The 19,032-nt window shown below is 40.5% G+C and overlaps 1 protein-coding gene across 4 annotated transcripts; it reads right to left on the minus strand.

The window, feature by feature from the left end:
• Window positions 1-1,765: 1,765 nt before the first annotated feature.
• kif3b (kinesin family member 3B) lies at window positions 1,766-18,827 on the minus strand. Of its 4 annotated transcripts, none has more exons than XM_026153360.1 (9): window positions 18,633-18,827; window positions 16,043-17,539; window positions 14,263-14,364; window positions 13,844-13,966; window positions 12,601-12,719; window positions 12,200-12,316; window positions 11,323-11,428; window positions 4,784-4,995; window positions 1,766-4,410 (listed from the first exon to the last, which is right to left on the minus strand). In XM_026153360.1, the coding sequence occupies exons 2-9, from the start codon at window positions 17,441-17,443 to the stop codon at window positions 4,305-4,307; spliced, it is 2,286 nt and encodes a 761-aa protein (XP_026009145.1). In that variant the 5' UTR covers window positions 17,444-17,539; window positions 18,633-18,827; the 3' UTR covers window positions 1,766-4,304. The 4 variants fall into 4 exon arrangements, with proteins under 4 accessions (XP_026009145.1, XP_026009146.1, XP_026009147.1 ...); XM_026153361.1 differs by having other exon boundaries at window positions 16,043-17,542; XM_026153362.1 differs by having other exon boundaries at window positions 18,612-18,827.
• Window positions 18,828-19,032: the final 205 nt, after the last annotated feature.

Here is a 19,032-nt window from a genome sequence, read left to right on the forward strand (position 1 = left end):
GACCGTTTCTTGTGGTTTTGTCAGGTTTTGTCTCTTAGAGAAAAAATGTGAAATATGACAATAATCCCAGAGATAACAGGTTTGCAAATATATGAATTTATATAATATATAATTTAAAGGCGACATGCTAATTTATTGGGGGATTCCACCAGAGCAGGTCCAAAAAAACCTGTTTTACAATCTGGGGAAAACAGGTCACAGCTTTTAATTTAGGGCTTTTCAGTCCCTTTGCTACAGAATTAGAAACCTAAGCACCTATCCATTCAGTCTGCCTTTACAAACACTGAAAGAGTGGGTTTTTCTAACAGCTCACTGAATTTCAGGTAACACGATGCCACTATTGCTGCAAGTCACAAGTGAAATTTCTTCCCCTGCTTGACATCAGCTGTATTATTCCAAAGTGGACACATGCAGCAATCACAGTCCACATAAAGTTACAGAGCAGAATCACTGAGTTCTGAGGCTTATAGCTTGGAAAAGTCAGCAATGGTCTAACTCAAAAATTGCAGTTCCACGCCTCCTCTATAATTAACATAGAAACTGTTAGCCTCATGACAACTTTCCATGGCTGGAGTAATGCATAGGCCTTGTACTGTTGTCTATATAGTATAGTTGCACTGGACCTTTGTGAGAGGCCACAGTCCTTCTGCTTTTCCTGGTCTAAAACAAGTTTTAGCTTTGCCTTAACCCTTCTACTGATTAACCATGTTTAATTTCCATCTACTTAGCATGCGTGTGTGTGTGCGCGCATGCGTGTGAATGAAAGAAAATACGGAAAAGTAGAGGGAAGGGTAGGTCCTAATGTGTAACATCACACATTCTTAAATACCCTCAAAGACACACCACAGTACTCCCATTAATTTCTCTTTATTAATGTAAAGACACTAAACAAGTAGAAGACATAGCCAAGTCAGATACATAAGCGCACCAGCAGAATCGTCATATGGCTACAATGACAGCATGTAAAAATTGATCGCAAACAGTCTGGGAGTTTGGATCCAGTGATACAAGATTTTTCAATTAAATTATACATTCACATTTTGTTCACTAACTTTCTATGACCGATGAACACAGTCACAACCAAAACATGTTACTCAAGCGTGCTAAAGTCATGCGTATACAGCATTTCAATGTTAGCTCTTATTTTAATATTTATGTTTGTGAAGTACAACTTACAGCTAATGTGCCAATACTGAACCGTGACTCTCTGCACAGGCCCACATCAACAACATGACCCATGCTTTCAACATCCATGTGGAAAACTCATCAACTAAGTGGGGAAAACAAGCCTGTAACTTGCCAAATACAAAGACACATAATATATATATGATGAAAAAAAAAAAACAACATTTCAACATTAAATTACAGAGCTCCAAAAATAAAATAACAACAATCTATTTTCAAGAAAAAGAATGAATAAAAAATTATATCTACATTTGTATATAAAAACATAGGATTGTAATAAGTTAGACTTTTTCAATATGGAAACTCATGTGTTTCTTACAGATCTAAAAGTGACTAAGGATTGCCTTTAAACAAGTTATATTCATTACAGTATCTAAATAGATACGCAGGCATGGGTCAAACAGCAGAGAGATCCTTGAGGTACCCTGTGAGGTCGGACCCCAACTTTAAGTCGGTGGTTTGAAAAGAGGGGGGGGGGAAGGTTTTGGGATAAATGTAAATAGACGTTAGTTAAAAAATTTTTTCCTTGTTTTCTCCCCGATTGCCACGACTTAGGAAAACAATTTTCAAAAAAAAAAAAAAAAAAAGAAGAAAAAAAAAGTCACATACTTTTATTGCACAGAGGTAGAGTTAGGGCTACCTAGACCTCACAGGGATTGTTAGAGACATAGCCCTGATGGTTTACAAGTCTTCAACTCACAAACTGCACACATCACAAGTATTTTAAAAAGATTTGCCACTTGACCCACGCTTGCTGAAATGACACAGTGGGTTGGAAAACCCTGCATGGTAGCAGCGAGCAGAGAGCGCACCCCTTCACGGTTAAGAATATGGGGAACAGAGAGCAGCAGAGAGGCAGGCTGAACCATGACGGTTAAAACTGCATATTGTCCACCTGGAGGCAAATGTTGAATGGTGTGTCTGTGGGGGTTTAATGTTCTTTTACACTCACACAAATACCAAGGTAGATAAAAATAAAAATCACAAGGAAAATATGTTGACCCTTCATCTGCCCAACTTTGCAGTGGTGCTTATCCAAATGACCCAGGATGCCCCCGACTGAACTTCACGCTCTTAACGATTCTCTGATCCTGGAATGAATTTGTAGATGAGCCGACGAAGACTGGGAGGCCTGTGTGTGCACGGCTCAAATGAAGGAGCAGAGACTGAGGATGCAGATTAAGGCACCATGGAACCCTGACAAATCTGAGGCACATTCCAGGACAGTACTTTTGACGTGGCTCAGGCTGTAGTTCAAGCTGATCTCTGGTCTGGTGGCCAACTGCTATGTCATGCAACCTAGAAACTGTCCACAGAGGGTACATGTGTCGGGCTCTCCCCCCATGTTCCCCACCTCCCTTGTGTGTCTCAGGAATAACAGCATCTACTGATTACAGCAACTCGTGACTGAGTCCAGATCTGGAGCATGCTTTATTTCCTGACCTGCACACTTGCAGACTTAAAGAAATAGTCCACCATTTGAGAAAGTTTGCTTATGTATTAGTGTGAAATCTGTACGCTACATAAACCACAAGCAGAAACTAAGAAGCTTAGCTTGGCTCAGCTGAAGAACAAAAACAGTTCTAAGGTACTCAATCATATGTCGTGTGTATTTTTTTCCAATAAATATTTCATTTTAAATGTGTTTGTGCTCATTTAGAAAGAGTGACATCACATAGTTTGAGCTCTGACTGCTATTAGTAAACCTTTCAGTACTGTCTACAGCACATGCAGCTTTTACAGCTGAGGGATGCGGATTGTTCATGGTAAGCTACCAACTAGCTTGTGAATCATCACGACATAAAGTTAGCCACAGTATGGCAAAGGTACTGTGGCACTGCATTACAAGGGAAATGTAACTATTTAATAACTTAAAATATGCTGACTGGGTAACAAATCCAATAACATCACTTTTAAAGGGAAGTAATCAAAGCAAAAGGCTACAACCATTTCCTCTTTTGACACTGGTCGCATTTTCACATGCAAACAGGCTTCGCTATGTGCATGCCTTTGGTTTCAGAACTGAAAAACATTTTGGTGAGATCCTACTTAAAAGCTCTTTTTGGCTTGAGAATTCAACTTGACTAATAATTTACTTGTGCTTATTGCTTTTGTGTTGTGCTGAGCTGAGCTAGATTTGACACCGATATTCAGGTTGTACAGAGTAACATCCATTAGGTTGACTGGATTTACCAAAAACAATTAAATGTAAACACCAACATTTTATTTGGTAATTGTAACAGACTAACTGCTTTGCAGTTTGTTTATTATTCAGTTTATAATTTATTAACTAGATTCTATGTCTGCATTTGCATAGTTTTGCCTTTTCAGCTGAGCTGACATGCTCCCTATTAGAAATTTAGTACGAGAATTTTTGAAATTCAAATGGCAGTTTCACCAGCTATGTCTAAAGCCGATCACTTTCTGCTTCACACTTCAGCGTAAAGGTGGTAAAAATTCTTAACGCTTCTCTTTTGTAAGTGTATTTGCCAAAATGTGCAACTATTCCTTTAAGACTGAAGCCAGCACATGCAACCACACGCAATCTTAAAGCTCCTCTAAAGCAACAATTAAAGTCGTGGATAAAAACAGAAAACAAACAAACCCATTCAGACAGTGATTCAAAGATGCACAGACATGCAGCCAGATGTACAACACCACATTCACACACACAACTATGTTAGTGCCAGGTTCAGAGCTCTCAGCCCCCTCCCCCCACTACCACACACACATGTCCACATTTACAGTAACATGAAGGACATCTAACACACATCTAGGAAGATATGAAGTAGTGCAAGGGAAGGTTAAGCCCACCTTTACTTTTTTGTACGTTAAGAACATTGTGATGAGTCTCTCACACACACACACACACACACACACACACACACACACGAAATTACTGACATTCATCAATATCTAGGGAACTGTAAAAGCAGTGCAGTATAATGTCATGCACAGCTGCTATTGTTTTGTTGTATTCAAGAGATCAGTTAACAGTGGTGTAGTTAAAAACTAGAAAGCAGCATTAATCTTTTTTTATACCCATCCTCTAAAGGTCATTCCCAATGTGGACAGGTGCAAAACAGGTTGGCAGGCAGTGACAGTAGCAGTAGGAACCATCACTTTGGCACCAGGCCACGGGATTGGGGATAAAGAGGGGATCCTGGGCTGGAGGGGCTGTATGAAGAGGTCGGGGTACTCGACTTCTTGCCTGTTCTTGGTCGTCTAAAGGAGAGAAAAGATTGGCATAGAGTTAGAAAACCTTTTGGTGTCACACCATCAGTGAGTTTATGCTGTTTACAGGGTTCATCTGTCACATATCAAAAATTTGCAGAGTCTTTAACAGGGTAAATCATTTCCTCTGAATGCAAATTTACAATCTGCTGTCTCCTTCCTTTTGTGTTGCGTTGTACAATATGGACAGAAATGAAACAAAGAGGAAGAGATTATTTTGTACAACAAGCCAATGTAAAGCTGTTGCAACATGGTGGGTGTAAAATATTACCAAAAAAAAAAAAAAAAAAAAAAAAAAAAGCACTAGTTTCTTAACAGGATGCGGCACTCGAAGGTGAATATAACTTGTGGTACTGTTGCTTACCCTGACTTTGGCTTCTTGAGGCTGCCGCTAGCACCAGCAGGCAGCATTTGTCCCAAGCTGCTGTGAAAGCTTGAGGCATCTACCTCGATCTCATCCTCATCCCGAAGAGCATCCTCCAGAGCTGCCGCCAGCTTTGGGGCGATAACTGGCTCCTGGTACTCTTTAGAGGTCCGTGCAGGAATGTCCATATCCAGCATTATGATGTTCTCAGCCTAGAACAATGACACAGAATCACATTCATCTGAGAAAATTCAGTTATATACAAATGTGGTCAGAAGATTTACACATGTTAGGAAGGTCTCTTAGAGACTTTTATAAACAGCTGCAGATCATCAGTTCAAACTCCTGTATGCAAGTATAAGTTTGCCAAGATCTTGAAGAAGACCAGCTGTTTAAGAACAACCCAGGAACCACCATGCCTCGGGCCTACTGTGAATTGGAAACTACTAGAGCACCAGTGTGAAAATAATATGATGTTATATAATGCATTGCATTATGTTTAATAACCAGTAAAGTATTTGCAATGAGCTCAATCTTAAACCTGTGCAGCAGTAACATTAATCTTTTAAATACTGACAACTGCCATTGCTACGTCTCAGCCTAACTTTAAAAAGTTAGGCGTACTGGCACAAAAGTTAGGCGCACACAAATTTTATAATAATTTATATAATATAACGTGTTTTTCTGGATACACTGTGCTTTTTCAGCTTTCAAAGATTGATGACACCGTGTCAGAGCACTGGCTATGAATTTCAGACGGATCAGGCCTTAACTTAACAGAAAAGTTAGCAATAGTTCTTTTCCTATTCCACTTCTGTCGTGCCTAGGCTGCTCACTACGGCTGGGTATCATCACTGATTTCTATAATCCATTCGATTCCGGTTTTCAAAGTCCCGATTCGATTCAACTTAGCCTCAGACAGTCAGAAATATTATTTCTGATCATTTATCAGTACTGACTTCTTCAGAATTGTGAACATCACAGCAGATGCCTTTGTGTGAAAGTAACTGAGAATAAAACAGAAAAACATGAAGGAGATTTTCCTGGTCTGGCTTTTTATAGCAGATAACCTTAAAAATATTCTACAATGTTCTGCATATAAAGTTTAAATTTCTTCAGTATTGAACAACAGAAAAAACAGGCTTTCTTGTCCGAGGTCATTTAAGTGAAAAAAAGAAAAGAAAAAGACAGCAGCCACAGCGCTGTAAACAACGGTAGACTGGTGGGTAATAAGCGAATGAATAATACAGAAAACAGAGATTGGAGACGGGAAACTGTTCTTGAAGTACAGAGAGAGATAGAGAGAGAGCGCTAGCTGTGCATGGAGTGTGATTTTAATAGTCGTGGAAGAAAAACAGCAAAATTCATGACGACATTAATCAAATGTGAAGCGCAGTTTGCTGCTTCTTTTGCTGCTGGCTCGGTGGATTTTGGTTGGAGAGACAAAACCTGCAGCTCAGAATCAGCGCAAAAAGACGTAATCACAGCGCGGACCGGACGCATCAGGATCGCTAAGCTCCGACAGCGTATACGTCTACGGGCCGTCGGGTGAGAAAGCCGAGAAAGTTGATTCTGATGCGTCGGTCCATTCTGTGTTTACGTCTTTGTGTGGAATCCGTGTACCTGCTCTCATTTGCTGTTTGGTTGTTGTTGAAATGGTTTTGTGAGCTTTAATCTGAGAATCTGGCGTTTCTGGCAAAACACAGTTATATTTAAAAGTCGATTCAGGATTTAATGAATTGATATCGCTTTATTCAAGCTACTCACCTCCCACTTCCACCTGCACTTTCAACTGGACCACGGCCAATCAGAGAGGTCCCGCCCCTTACTATCTCTGATTGGTTTAGTCCACGATAGGGGCAAAATGTGTGTCTGTTGTTGGCCACAGGGAAGGTTGCAGATTTTTTTTTTTTTTTTTGCTACCCGAACAGTTGGTCGCACAGGTGCAAGCAAATTTTTTTTTTTTTTTTTTTTTTTTTTTTTTTTTTTTAAGTCGCACCACTGAAAAATTTGGTCACATTTGCGACCAAATTGGTCGCACTCTAGAGCTCTGCTACACTGCAGCATTCGAGTTATCACATTCACAAGACCTTCAGAAAATTGGACGTTTGATTTAAGCTCGTTTGATGCACCTATGGTATCATTTTGTAAATCCTAGTTGACTTCTTCTCAACTATGAGCAGGGATCTAGATTAACTTTTTGCCACAGTTGCACTGATGCACTTTTTTTCTTTAAGAGTACCAGCACAAAAGTTAGATGCACCCAAATTTTTCAACCTCATCACTTAACCCCCGTGTTTTACATGTTCACTATAACTTTACGTTAACTTAACAAAAAAAGTTATCAATCGTTCTTTTCATCTTTTCTCATTACCCACAGCTACATCTACTTCTGTCGGGGCTAGGCTACTCACTAGGGCTGGGTATCATCACCGATTTCTATATTTGATTCAATTCCGATTCGAAAGGTCCTGATTTGATTCTATTCAATTTTGACCCAGACAATCAGAAATATTTTAATGCTGATCATTAATCAGCACTGACACGTGTGAGACTTCATCAGAGGTGTAAGAATCCCAGCAGATGCCTTTGTGTCAAAGTAATTGAGGATAAAACTCAGAAAAACATGAAGGAGATTTTCCTGGCCTGGCTTTTTAAATAAATAAATACAATTTTATTTATATAGCACCTTTCTAGACAGAATCACAAAGTTCTGCACATAAGATAACAAATAATAAAACTGTAAAACAGACAATATAAAACAGGCAGAAATTTAACCAAAAACAGTTTTAAAAAGGTGAGTTTTGAGTTGTTGTTTTTTAAAAAAAAACAACTACCGAGTCCACAGTTCTTAATGTATGAGGGAGAGAGTTCCACAGTCTTGGGGCCACAGTGGCAAAAGCTCTGTCACCCTTTGTTCTCATCTTAGTCTGTTTTATAGCAAGTAAGCCCTGATCAGATGATCTCAGGGACCTGCTAGGGACATAGGGCTGTAGCAGATCGGAGATGTAGGATGGTTCCAGTCTATGCAAGGCTCTAAATGTCAAGACCAGGATCTTAAAATGTACTCTAAATTCAACAGGAAGCCAGTGTAGCTGAAATAGCAGTGGTGTCACATGTGAATACTTTGAGGATTTTGTCAACAGCCTAGCTGCAGCGTTTTGCACAACCTGCAGACGATCCAGAGAACCTTTGCTTAGACACAAACAAACAGATACAATAGTCCAAGCGTGAGGAAATAAATGCATGTATAGCTATCAGTTCAGGGAGAGATAAAAATGGGGCTTAATGATGTCATTTCTTAAATGATAAAAACAAGACCGAACCAGAGATTTCACATGCCGATCCAATGTGAGAGTCGAGTCAAAAGTGACACCTAAATTCCTGATAGAGGATTTAACATGCACAAAAAGTGGACCAAGGGCTTTCACTATCTGGGATAAAGTCTGTCCGGAGCATATATGAGGACTTCAGTTTTCCCCTTCTTGAGTTGGAGTGCTTGATGGAATCAGTCATTTAAAAGCTGAAGCTTAGATAAATCCTGGGGGCTTAAAAGAAATGTACAACTGAATATCATCAGCATAACAGTGATAAGAAATGTCCTCAAAAGAGCCCATTATATGCTGGAGGGGAGAAGATATATTACAACCAATAAAGGCCCCAAAACCGAACCCTGAGGGACACCACAAAAGTAAGGGAGGTAGAGGATGACCTACAATCGGAGACCACCACAGAAAAAGATCGGTTATGTAGATATGAGGAGAACCACCCTAAGGCAGTACCTGATACACCAACCCAATGTTTAAGCCTTTCAAGGAGGATGTGGTGGTCAACAGTGTCAAAAGTCGATGTTAGGTCCAACATAACTAGGACCGAGCATTTTCCTGCATCATTATTCATCAAAATGTCACTTGAGACCCTAGGAAGGGCTGTTTCTGCGGAGTGAGCTCTGCGAAAGCCGGATTGAAACTTATCGCAAATGTTATGTTTGTGAAAGTATCCAAAATGACAGGGCGTGATGAGGTGGAGATAGACATAACAGGTGCTGAATGAGAAAAGTTCATTCTTATGTTATTAATCTTTGCAAGAAGAAAAGAAAGAAAACCATCACAGTCCTCATTAGATGAAATGGGAGCTATTGAAAGTAGAGCAGGGCGATATGGCCAAAAATATTTATCACGATATATATTTGAAAATTTGCGATAACGATATAACTGACGATATAATTGATGCGAGACAAAATACAACTCCACAACATTACTAGCGCAAAAAGACAACCTACCATTTATTTTCACTTAAACAAGAAGCTGGTTTTTATGTACATTAAAGCTTTATAAAAATGTAACAGTGCAAATGCAAATTCCTTGCTGAAAGTTTAACCAAAAGGCATTTCCAGTAGAAATGGGCTGACATATCCTGAGCATAACCATGTATAATATCCACTGAAGTTAAAAAGAGGTGCTTTGCAACATTAAACTGCAGTGTGCAGTACGTATTTTTCGGACCATGAGGTGCACGGGATTATAAGGCACATTAAGCGAAACAAAGCAGTCAGATAAATCAAACTTTATTAAACTCATTCTTCTTGCTTCCTCCACTTCTGTACCATTGATTCATTAATGTTGAATTCTCTGGCAGCTGTTCTATTCCCATGTTGTTGCAGTATATTAATGACTAACCTGGTATTGTGGATGGATTATCTCAGTTGTTCTCCTGACTGAAGTTTGGTCCGTTTACAGCATCCTGCCATGCGATTGCATTTGTCTCTAACCATGAGGAATCTTCACGTTAACTTTTATAAGTGGAAAAGTGTTAGTGTTCGTCCTCCAGCTTCACTGTTTATGTTATGCTAACATAGCTGTTTCGCTAGCGATCACGTAGCACATCATTATATACCAGCTAGCCCAACTTCAGTAACCCTACAAACGTCACTGCTGTTTAGTTTCCTGTCTTCATTTATGTTGGACGTGATAGCAGAGCTGTACGTTTGAATTTTTTCAGAAATCTCTCAGTCAGAACATGCTATATCATGCTTAGGTAACTAGCGAAACTAGCGAGCTAACTTCCGCTAGCTTCCTGCTAACTTCTAACTCCGTTAAATGTAATAAATTTTGTTTTCATGGATGCCTGGAAGTTAAACTTCATAGTTACACCTGGTAAAGCAGCAATGCTGATCGTTTTATTAAAGATGAAAGAATTTAGACAGTTTTTAACTCTCAGTGATGCTGCAGTGTTTGTTTGACCTGAAGTATACGGAGTTTAGGACCCAGATTACTCCCAGATTTAAGAGCATCTTAGTCCGACAAATACGACAATAACGACGGCCGCTTGCATGTTCTGCAAAAAAATGTGCTTTGTTGTGTATCTGACGGACAAACACCAAATCAGTTCCACATCACTGAAGTTGCACCATTTTTACAAACCAATTCTGGTTCATCTGTTTCACTCAATCGGCCATGTGCGTATGAAAACAAAGGCACTGCGCATGCGCGTTTTACTCATTCTATCGCGATATTTCATTTTCCTATCGTTGCCTAACATTATACCGGTATTACCGTGAACGGTATAAAATGGCCCAGCCCTAATTGAAAGTTTACATTTCTACGCTATTGAACAGCAGAAATGAGGCTTTCTTGTCAGACGTAAATTTTTTTTGGGGGGGGGGGGGGGGGAAACGCGTCCGACAGCGCTGTAAACAACGGTAGACTGGTGAAAAATAAGCAAGAAAATGAATGCAGATTTTAGACGAGAAACTGTTCTTGAAGTACATGGAGAGAGAGAGAGCGAGAGAAAGAGCTGTGCAGAAAGTGTGATTTTTATTGTGGTTGAAGCAAAGCAGTAAAAGTAAGAGAGAATTCATGAAGATGTTTATCAAAGGTGAAGTGCAGTTTTGATCTTCTTTTGATGCTGGTTCAATGAGTTTTGGTTGGAGAGAGACAAAACTTGTAGCATCAGAATCTAGCGCAAAATAAGAAGTAAACACAAAGCACGGACCCGGAGCATCAGAATCATTGAGCTGTCAGTTTTCATTTATATTTAAAAGTCGATTTAGGATTTAATGAATCGATATCGCTTCATTCACTACTACTACTCACCTCTATCCGCCTGCACTTTCAAACGTACACACGCTTAGGACTACAGGACTATCTGGACCATGGACAATCAGAGAGGTCTCGCCCCTGACTATCTCTGATTGGTTTAGACCTCGATATAGGCATAATGTGTGTCTGTTGTTGACCACACGGAGACTTTCAGAGACTTTTTGTATGGCTGGTCGCACTGGTGCGACCTACGAGTTTTTTAGTTGCACCATTGAGAAATTAGGTTGCACCATTGAGAAATTAGGTTGCATATGCGACCAAATTGGTCGCACGCTAGAGCCCTGTATGAGAGTGAGGTGAATTTCAACGCGTTGTGCTCCCATGCACAACCTTTGTTGTCCCCATCAGCTTTCTACAGCTGAGGGAAAATACAGTTTTATATGCAGTGATAACTTAACTATAATAACAACACTATAAAGGAGAGGGAGAAAAGCTTACTTTGTATCTCATGTCAGGCTTCAACATCATGGCCACACGGGCATGGTGACTGAGGGGCCTCCAGTAGCCGACTGCAGACCGAGGCCTGCTCATCATCTGATGGTCACTGAGTGAGAAAGAGAGAGAGAGAAAAGGAGTATTACAAAGCAGCATGGGAAATTTGCTTCTTGCTTTGGTGTTTTACAATAAATCAGTTGCCAGCTCTGCCACTCTGCAGCACTATAATGAGCAACTGTGTGCACCATTTGCTAGAATTGCATGCCAAACAGCATCTATTGAAGGGACTTTTAGTTTCCCTTTCCTAATAAGGCACAGGTTCCACAGCTGGTTCTCCAACACTTGTCTGTTTTAGCTCTTTTCCAGTAGAACCTATTAGGGTCAGGTCGGCTCGGTTTTTAGGGTTTTCCATTAGGTGGCAGTACCTGGTACCAGGTACTTTTTTAGTACCTACTTGGCCGGAATTCCAAGCGATCTAAAGTGATCAGAAAACATGACGTCAAGACTGCATGCCACCGATTGGCTAGTCAGTGATGTCATTCGATAAGTCTCCTTCACGAGAAGCAAAACTTCTACTTATGAATCCCTGCAATGAGGAAAATGGCTACACAAAAAACAACAGCGTGGTTCCAGACCGAGCAGCAAGTATATCACCGACTCAATGTGTTCCTTTGTTGTGGTGTTTAGAACGACCCCACGTACATTGGGTGGTACTCGATTGTAATGGACAACCAAAACAGAGTCGAGTAGGTAGTAGAGGAAAAGCACTATTTGTGAACCTATACAAAGAAAGGTAAATATAAGCTAGTCAAGCAGAAAACATTCTAAAAATGTTATGATTTGAGATGGAAAGACCCACTCTGAATATTCCCAGACTTACTCCTCAATACGTGTGATGGGCTTCATCTTCCATTCCTCAGGCTCCTCATCGAAGAAAGCCCTGTTGACTATTTTGTTTTTCTCCTCTAGAGGAATGAAGTTTTCAATAATCAGATGTCTGAAAGAAACACATGAACATTTAATAGACAGACAGGGAGACAGAGAGAGACAAAGAAAACTCAGACATGTTATTTAAAACAGGAAAGGTTGAAAGCATTTGAATGTAATGTATCTGTTCCTCATTAAATATTTCATTTCCATGCACTACAGTGAGAAAGAGTCTTAAAGCACAAGAAGCTCCACTAATTCGCTAGCAATCTTTTTACGGTTCCTCCTCGATCACATGAACCAGTCTTGATCAGAGATTTGTGTCGGGCCAACATTGATATGCAGACTTCATACTTGAGTTTGAGGTCCCTGGTGAGTTCGTTTTGGATCTGCTCCATCTCCTGGCGCTCGTTGATGTGTGCTTCTTGGAGATCTTGGATTTCTGCCTTCACTGACTGCAGCTTGGAAAACAGCTAGAGGAGAGAGAAAGAGAAAACTAGAGTGACCAGAAAAAGACTGTTAGAGCATTCAGCCTTAAATGTTTTTGTTTAAAAGCCTGATTGTCATAAGGAATAATGAACAACCCAAATAGAACACCACAGACAATACCCGACTTAAAATAGCAGTTGACCTACTTACTTGCAAGAAACTTTATTACCCGACAAACCAAAAACACTGTACCTTCAACAGTGTCATTATGATGACAAGGTATGCCAACTTTGTCAATCTCAATATTAGATTCTGATCGTTTTATTTATTTATTTCTTATTTTTTGTTAAATGAAGGTTATGAAATTCAACATTTTTTTTACCATCCAAATCCATATACATGTTGATATAGTTTGTTGCACATTCAGCACAATTATTTTCATATTAAACAAATTTTAATACTAGACAAAGATAGCCCGAGTAAATATGAAAGGTTTTGAAATGATTACATCATTTAAGTAAGACAAATATGCAAAAAAATCTAACTCAGGAAGGGGGCAAATACTTTCACAGCATTGTAAACGTTCAGTTCAATTGAGTCAGCTCACAATCACCTCAATGTGCTTATATTGTAATAAAAAAAATTCTATAAGGTTACTGAGATCTGGTAATAATGATGGGGAGGAAGAAGCCCTTTTAACAGGAAGAGAACTCTGGGGAAAACGAGGCTCAGAGATAGACGGCCATCAGCTGGAGATTAGGGTAATGGCTTTTGAAATGAAAGATACCATGTTTACACTGCAGGTTTACCTCATTCTACATAAAGTGGAGAGTTTGTTTCCAGCCAGTCTGGTTTATCAACGACTCTATACTCTGCAATGCCATCATTAATCTTTGGTAACAAAGCAAAACACTTTTCACTTGTTTTCACTTTCATTAATTTCTATTTCTATATTCATTTTAAATGTCAGGGGCTGATATTGTAAAATCATAGCCTTTTTTTTTTTTTTTTTTAAGAGTACTCTCAGAACTCAGTTCCTCTTTTTCTTTTGTGTCAACATGAAAACAAAAACTATTTTGACATTTGGGAATCAATTCAGAATTCTTCCATACCCATGTGAACCAAATTTGTTGATAATGCCTTGGGCAAATGTGACAACCATCCTCACCTTTTTCAGCTTCTTGGTTTTAATGTCAACTTCCTGTTGCAGAGAAGTGTAGGTCTCCTTAAGCTCCAGTGTCTCTTCATCACGACTTTCCATTTGCTGCTGCATCTCTCGCTCTCGCCGTTTCTGGACACACATAAACAAACTTGCATGTGTTCACAACTTTTAATGGGTTCTGTCTCTGAGATCAAAGACAATTTACTGGCTGAAAGATGTTTTCGTCTGGTACTAAATGGACAAAAATGTTCACTTTCAAAAATCAGTGCCTAGTCTGCTGAAGAAGTCTGAAATGCCTAACAAGGAATTTGATGAATTTGGAATCATAAGTACATGGGATAGAAAACTGCTAGCAGAGTAATGTTTTGGTAATATAGAAAGTATTACCCCTGTACTTGGCCTTGGTGCCAACCCCTTTACTATACCTGTTCAGCAATCTCCTGCCTCTTTTGCTCCAGCATTCTTTGCTGCTCATTGGTGTGATCCACAATGTTCTTCCCCCCTACTAGGAGCTTACTCTCCATCGCCTGGATGCAAATAAAAATTAGGAAAAGATCTCTTTAAGTCACACAAGGGATAAAAGAAAATGACTCCAAGCACAGGACCAGTACAACCTCAAAGAAGCTATGGTAACTTTTGTGAGTGTAATTTAAATAATTTTGAGCTTGAACGCTTCCTTTTGTTCAAAATTGCTTCAACAGATAAGTAGAAGTTCCCCACAGCACATAGGTGCTCATGTTTGATTTGACAGATTTGTGTGTTATTTTTAACACACTGGATACCCTTCTTTGTGTCTACATCCAGGGATCTTTTGTTTCTTAAGTGAATGTGTGAACCACTGCACTACGGAGCCACAGCTAGTTCTAAAAGGAAGAACACCTATGCCAGAGTCATTTTCATTGACTTTGTCTCAGCTTTTAACACGATCATTCCACAGCAGTTGGTGGAAAAGCTGATTCTATTAGGCGTGAACCCTGCAACCTCCAACTGGGTTTTCAGCTTCCTGACAAAGCGGCAACAGACAGTCAAGGTGGGCAGCCACACATCAAAGACTATCTTACCGAGTACAGGCTCTCCTCAGGGGGGTGTCCTGAGCCCGCTGTTGTTCAGTCTGCTCACACATGACTCTAACCAAATTGTGAAGTTTGTAGATGACTCAACAGTGGTTGGCCTCATCACTGACATGAGTGATGAGTCCACTTATATAATGGACATGGAGCAGCTTGAAGTGTGGTGTAGATCTCATAATCCCACCATCAATGTGTATAAAACAAAAGAGATGGTAATTGATTTCAGGAAGTCTGGCAGAGTTCACAGACCTCACCATAGATGGTGCTGCTGTAGAGAGGGCCAGCAGTGTTAAGTTTCTGGGTGTGCACCTAGAGTTAATACCACAGCAGTTTAAATTGAAACAAAAAGAAAAAGCACAAAAGCGTCTCCACTCCCTCAGGAGACTCAGAAAAGCAGGACTCTCCACACTTCACCTCACAACTTTTTGCAGAGGCACCATTAAAAACATCCTGACACAAAGTTTTACATCTTGGTTTGGCAGCTGCAAGTCCAATGAAAAGCAACAACTCAATAGACTGCCAGGAGGATTGTTGGTGCCCCTCTCTCGTCTCTGGAAGAAATCTACAAACAGAGCTGCATACACTTAGCTATCTCCATCATCAGAGACTCCCACCACCCCTCTCATAGCCTGTTCTCCCTCCTGCTGTCTGGCAAGAGAGAGGAGTATCAGCTGCAGAACCACCAGGATGCTGGAAGGGTTCTTTGCACAAGCAGCGAGACTGACAAATGAACTGTGCCCCCTCCCCATCCATTCCGCTATTCACAAAGCTATACTGTAAGATCTACAAGCGGACTTTGATAACCCCTATCTACACATGCATGCACACACGCATACAATATACAGCTCAAATACACACACGACTTAATTTAATTACCCCCTTCTGTGAAAGGACTGCTGCTGCTATCGGAATTAGTGTGACTATTTAGACTTGAGTTTGTTTTAGAATTTAGATTTTGTTTTTTGTTTTTTTTATCCCCGTTTATTGTTATGATTTATTACTGCCTTTTTAAAAACATTTTATTGACTATTTCACCAGCTGATGAGTGTTTCATTTCAGCCTGGGTAACACCATACGAAATGACAAACTTCTTGAAACTCTTGGTACTTAAAAAAAAAAAAAAAAATCTGCTTACCTTAACTTTGGCTGCAAGCTTCTCTCCGGCCTCCCTCTCCTTCCGGAAGTCTTCCATTTTCCTCTCTTTCTCTTTAAGAAGCCGGGCTTTCTCCTCAGCTACCAGGCTGTGATCCTCCAGGATTGCCTTTCTCTCCTTTTCCAACTTCTCCTGCTGTTCTCTCCAGTAGTCCCCCTTGTCGTCTCCATCTTCCTCATCGTCCTCTGTCTCGCCACTTTCCAGACCCTCATCATCGCTCCCTTCCCCAGCTCTCCTCCTCAGCCTTCTCTTTTTCTTTCCTGAGCGTTTCTGCAGCTGCGCCTTCAGCCTGGCAATCTCCTCCTGAAACTCCCTGAGCAGGGCATCTTTGGGATCTTCATTGATACGTGGTTTGTTCTTGATATTTTTTGCCCTGTTTGAATAGCGCAGAGTTGTTAAGGTCTCCTCCACATTGTAGGATGCTGGGCCAATGTTGGCAACCATGACAGTGCGGGCATTGCCCCCTAGGGAGTCCTGCAGCAGACGTGTCAGCTTCGAGTCTCGGTAAGGGATGTGGCTGCTCCTGCCATCCACCAGAGCTGATATGACATTACCAAGAGCAGAAAGGGATAGATTTATCTTTGTGGCTTCTTTAAGCCTCTCCCCCTGAGCTCCAGTCTTGGTTTGCCTTTCACTGCCAGCTAAATCCACCAGGTTGAGTTTGCCAACTCTTATGTGGTTCTCTCCATCCACACCCAACTCACTGCACTCCACCGTGATGACAAAAATGGCGTGAGAGCGTGAGCTGTGCTCATTCATATTAGTGGCTCCAACTGATCGATTCTGGTTTCCCACATTCATGACATGCTCGATCTCTCGCACACTCTTGGTAACAAATGATGAAAGATCTTTAACATACACACCCGTGTCGGGCCTCTCCCTGAGCTCGAGACGACGTGACTGATCTTTTGAGAGCAAGTCTCTGATCTCCTCCTGGTAGATTTCTAAGTATGACGCTCTGACAAGGTACTGTTGGTTCTGTGAACGTGAAATGTGTGTGAAGATGTGCTCAAAGGAGTTTGGGATCACTCCTCTCTTCTCCGGATCATTTCTCACCCCTTCCATAGTGTAAGTCTTCCCTGTACCCGTCTGGCCATAAGCAAAGATGGTCCCATTAAATCCCAGAAGAACAGACTCAACCAGGGGCCTGAAGGTTTCATCATACATTTCTAGCTGTTTGGAGTTCCAACCATAAACAGCATCAAATGTAAAGATTTTGGGCAGTTCGTTGCCCGAGGACTCCCTTGGGTTTCTCACAATAATTTGGCCCAGTTTGACATCAACAGACACCACACTCTCATACTTGGCGGCCCGCTCTTTCTCGTTCATAGGACGGCAACGGACCACCACCTTGACTGACTCCGAGCTCTTGCTCTTGGACATGGTGAGGAGCACCTGCCAATCCTTGCTGCTTGGCACCTTGTCTTCCTAAAGAGCAGCTTTAGTAACACTTCAGCAATAGATTGCCCAAATCTGACACTGCTGGGGTGAAAACAATCAGTGAATTACATCTCAGATCATGGTTAAAGCATCGCACAGGTTAAAGTGAAATTCTGCCACCGGATGGCACTGCTTACAAGCAGGTGTTTTGATTTAGGATAAGTACTAGTGCCTAACTTCTTTAAATTTTATGTGTTTTTAGATATCCTCGCTTCTGCACAACTTTGTGGAAGATGATGGTTCCACTAGCTCACTGCACTACCTTGTGTTAGAAAGGGGTATTACAAAGAACTAAATACCAGCCCTAATTCAAACAGCTGGTGTCTCTTTATGACAACATATAGATGTTTTGGACACATGCTAATGACTGTTATTTCTTCAGTCTCTGTTAACAGGTTTAGTTGATTCGGGAAGGGTTAAAAGTATTTTTAACTACCTTTAAGGACAAAGAGAAACCCACTTGGTTAAGGTATCGGATAGGCAGCGAGACCGCTTACCTGACACATCTGAGCAGCCGTTCCCTTGCACATAAAACTAAGCTTCCTAAGACTTTTGCAGCTATCACCGTAAAATACCACAGCAACAGGCATAATCACACATTAAGCTAAATATAGTTGTTTAAATGAATAACCGTTTTCCTATTCACATGCAAACTGAAAAAAACAATCGCACTGATACACTGTTCTGTCAGAGTACATAGCAATGACACTACTTTAAATTGGCTAACTGGATTTCAGCTAATTAGGTGAAGAAACCTCACCTTGGTTTAAAGTTGGAATGTCAGATAATTAAATGACAGCCTTTAGAAAGAAATTTGATAAATGGTCAATTTTACGATGGCAGGTTAGTAAACGTTACCAGTTGATTAGTCAAACTCACGGATCAGCTTTCTAGCGTTAGCTCATTTTAAACACGTCCTGTAACGAGACCACAACACTGGGCTAGCAACTGCAAACAAACTGGTAACCTAAGCTACAAATCTGGTAGCACTGCCCGGCTAACACTCTTAGCAAATCTAAAGATTATATTCAAGATATCGCTACGCGAAATTTCGCAAAACCTACTAACACAACTTTACACCAGCCACACAGAAACGTAATTTAACACTAACCAGTGACAAACGTTAGCTTACGCAAAACTCCCACTGCGATGAAGTGAATCGTCGATGGCTAAATTCCTGCCGAACCAGCAGCGGTTCGATTTTGTTGCGCGTCTCCTCGTGAATTTACGGAACGGGTGCTGGAAGTGGCCAAAAATGATCACGTGAAGTCTGGCGTTTAACTTTGTAAGACCCAACCCATCAAAAAAAAAAAAAATAGCAAGAAAATTCAGATTTTTTTTTTTGGAACTAAGATGTCTATTAACCCTCATAACAAAATCCACGGGTTTTTTTTTTTTGCTACATCATGTTGTGTATGACATATTTAGTGTATCGCATTTGATACATCGGGTGTTTTTGGCACCTTTTTGTAAACAATGTTATTTTAGACAAAAAAATAATTTTGTCCATAACATTTTGAAATTATGGCAAG

Source organism: Astatotilapia calliptera, chromosome 20 (genome assembly GCF_900246225.1).
Source record: "Astatotilapia calliptera chromosome 20, fAstCal1.2, whole genome shotgun sequence".
NCBI classification, from domain to species: Eukaryota; Metazoa; Chordata; class Actinopteri; order Cichliformes; family Cichlidae; genus Astatotilapia; species Astatotilapia calliptera.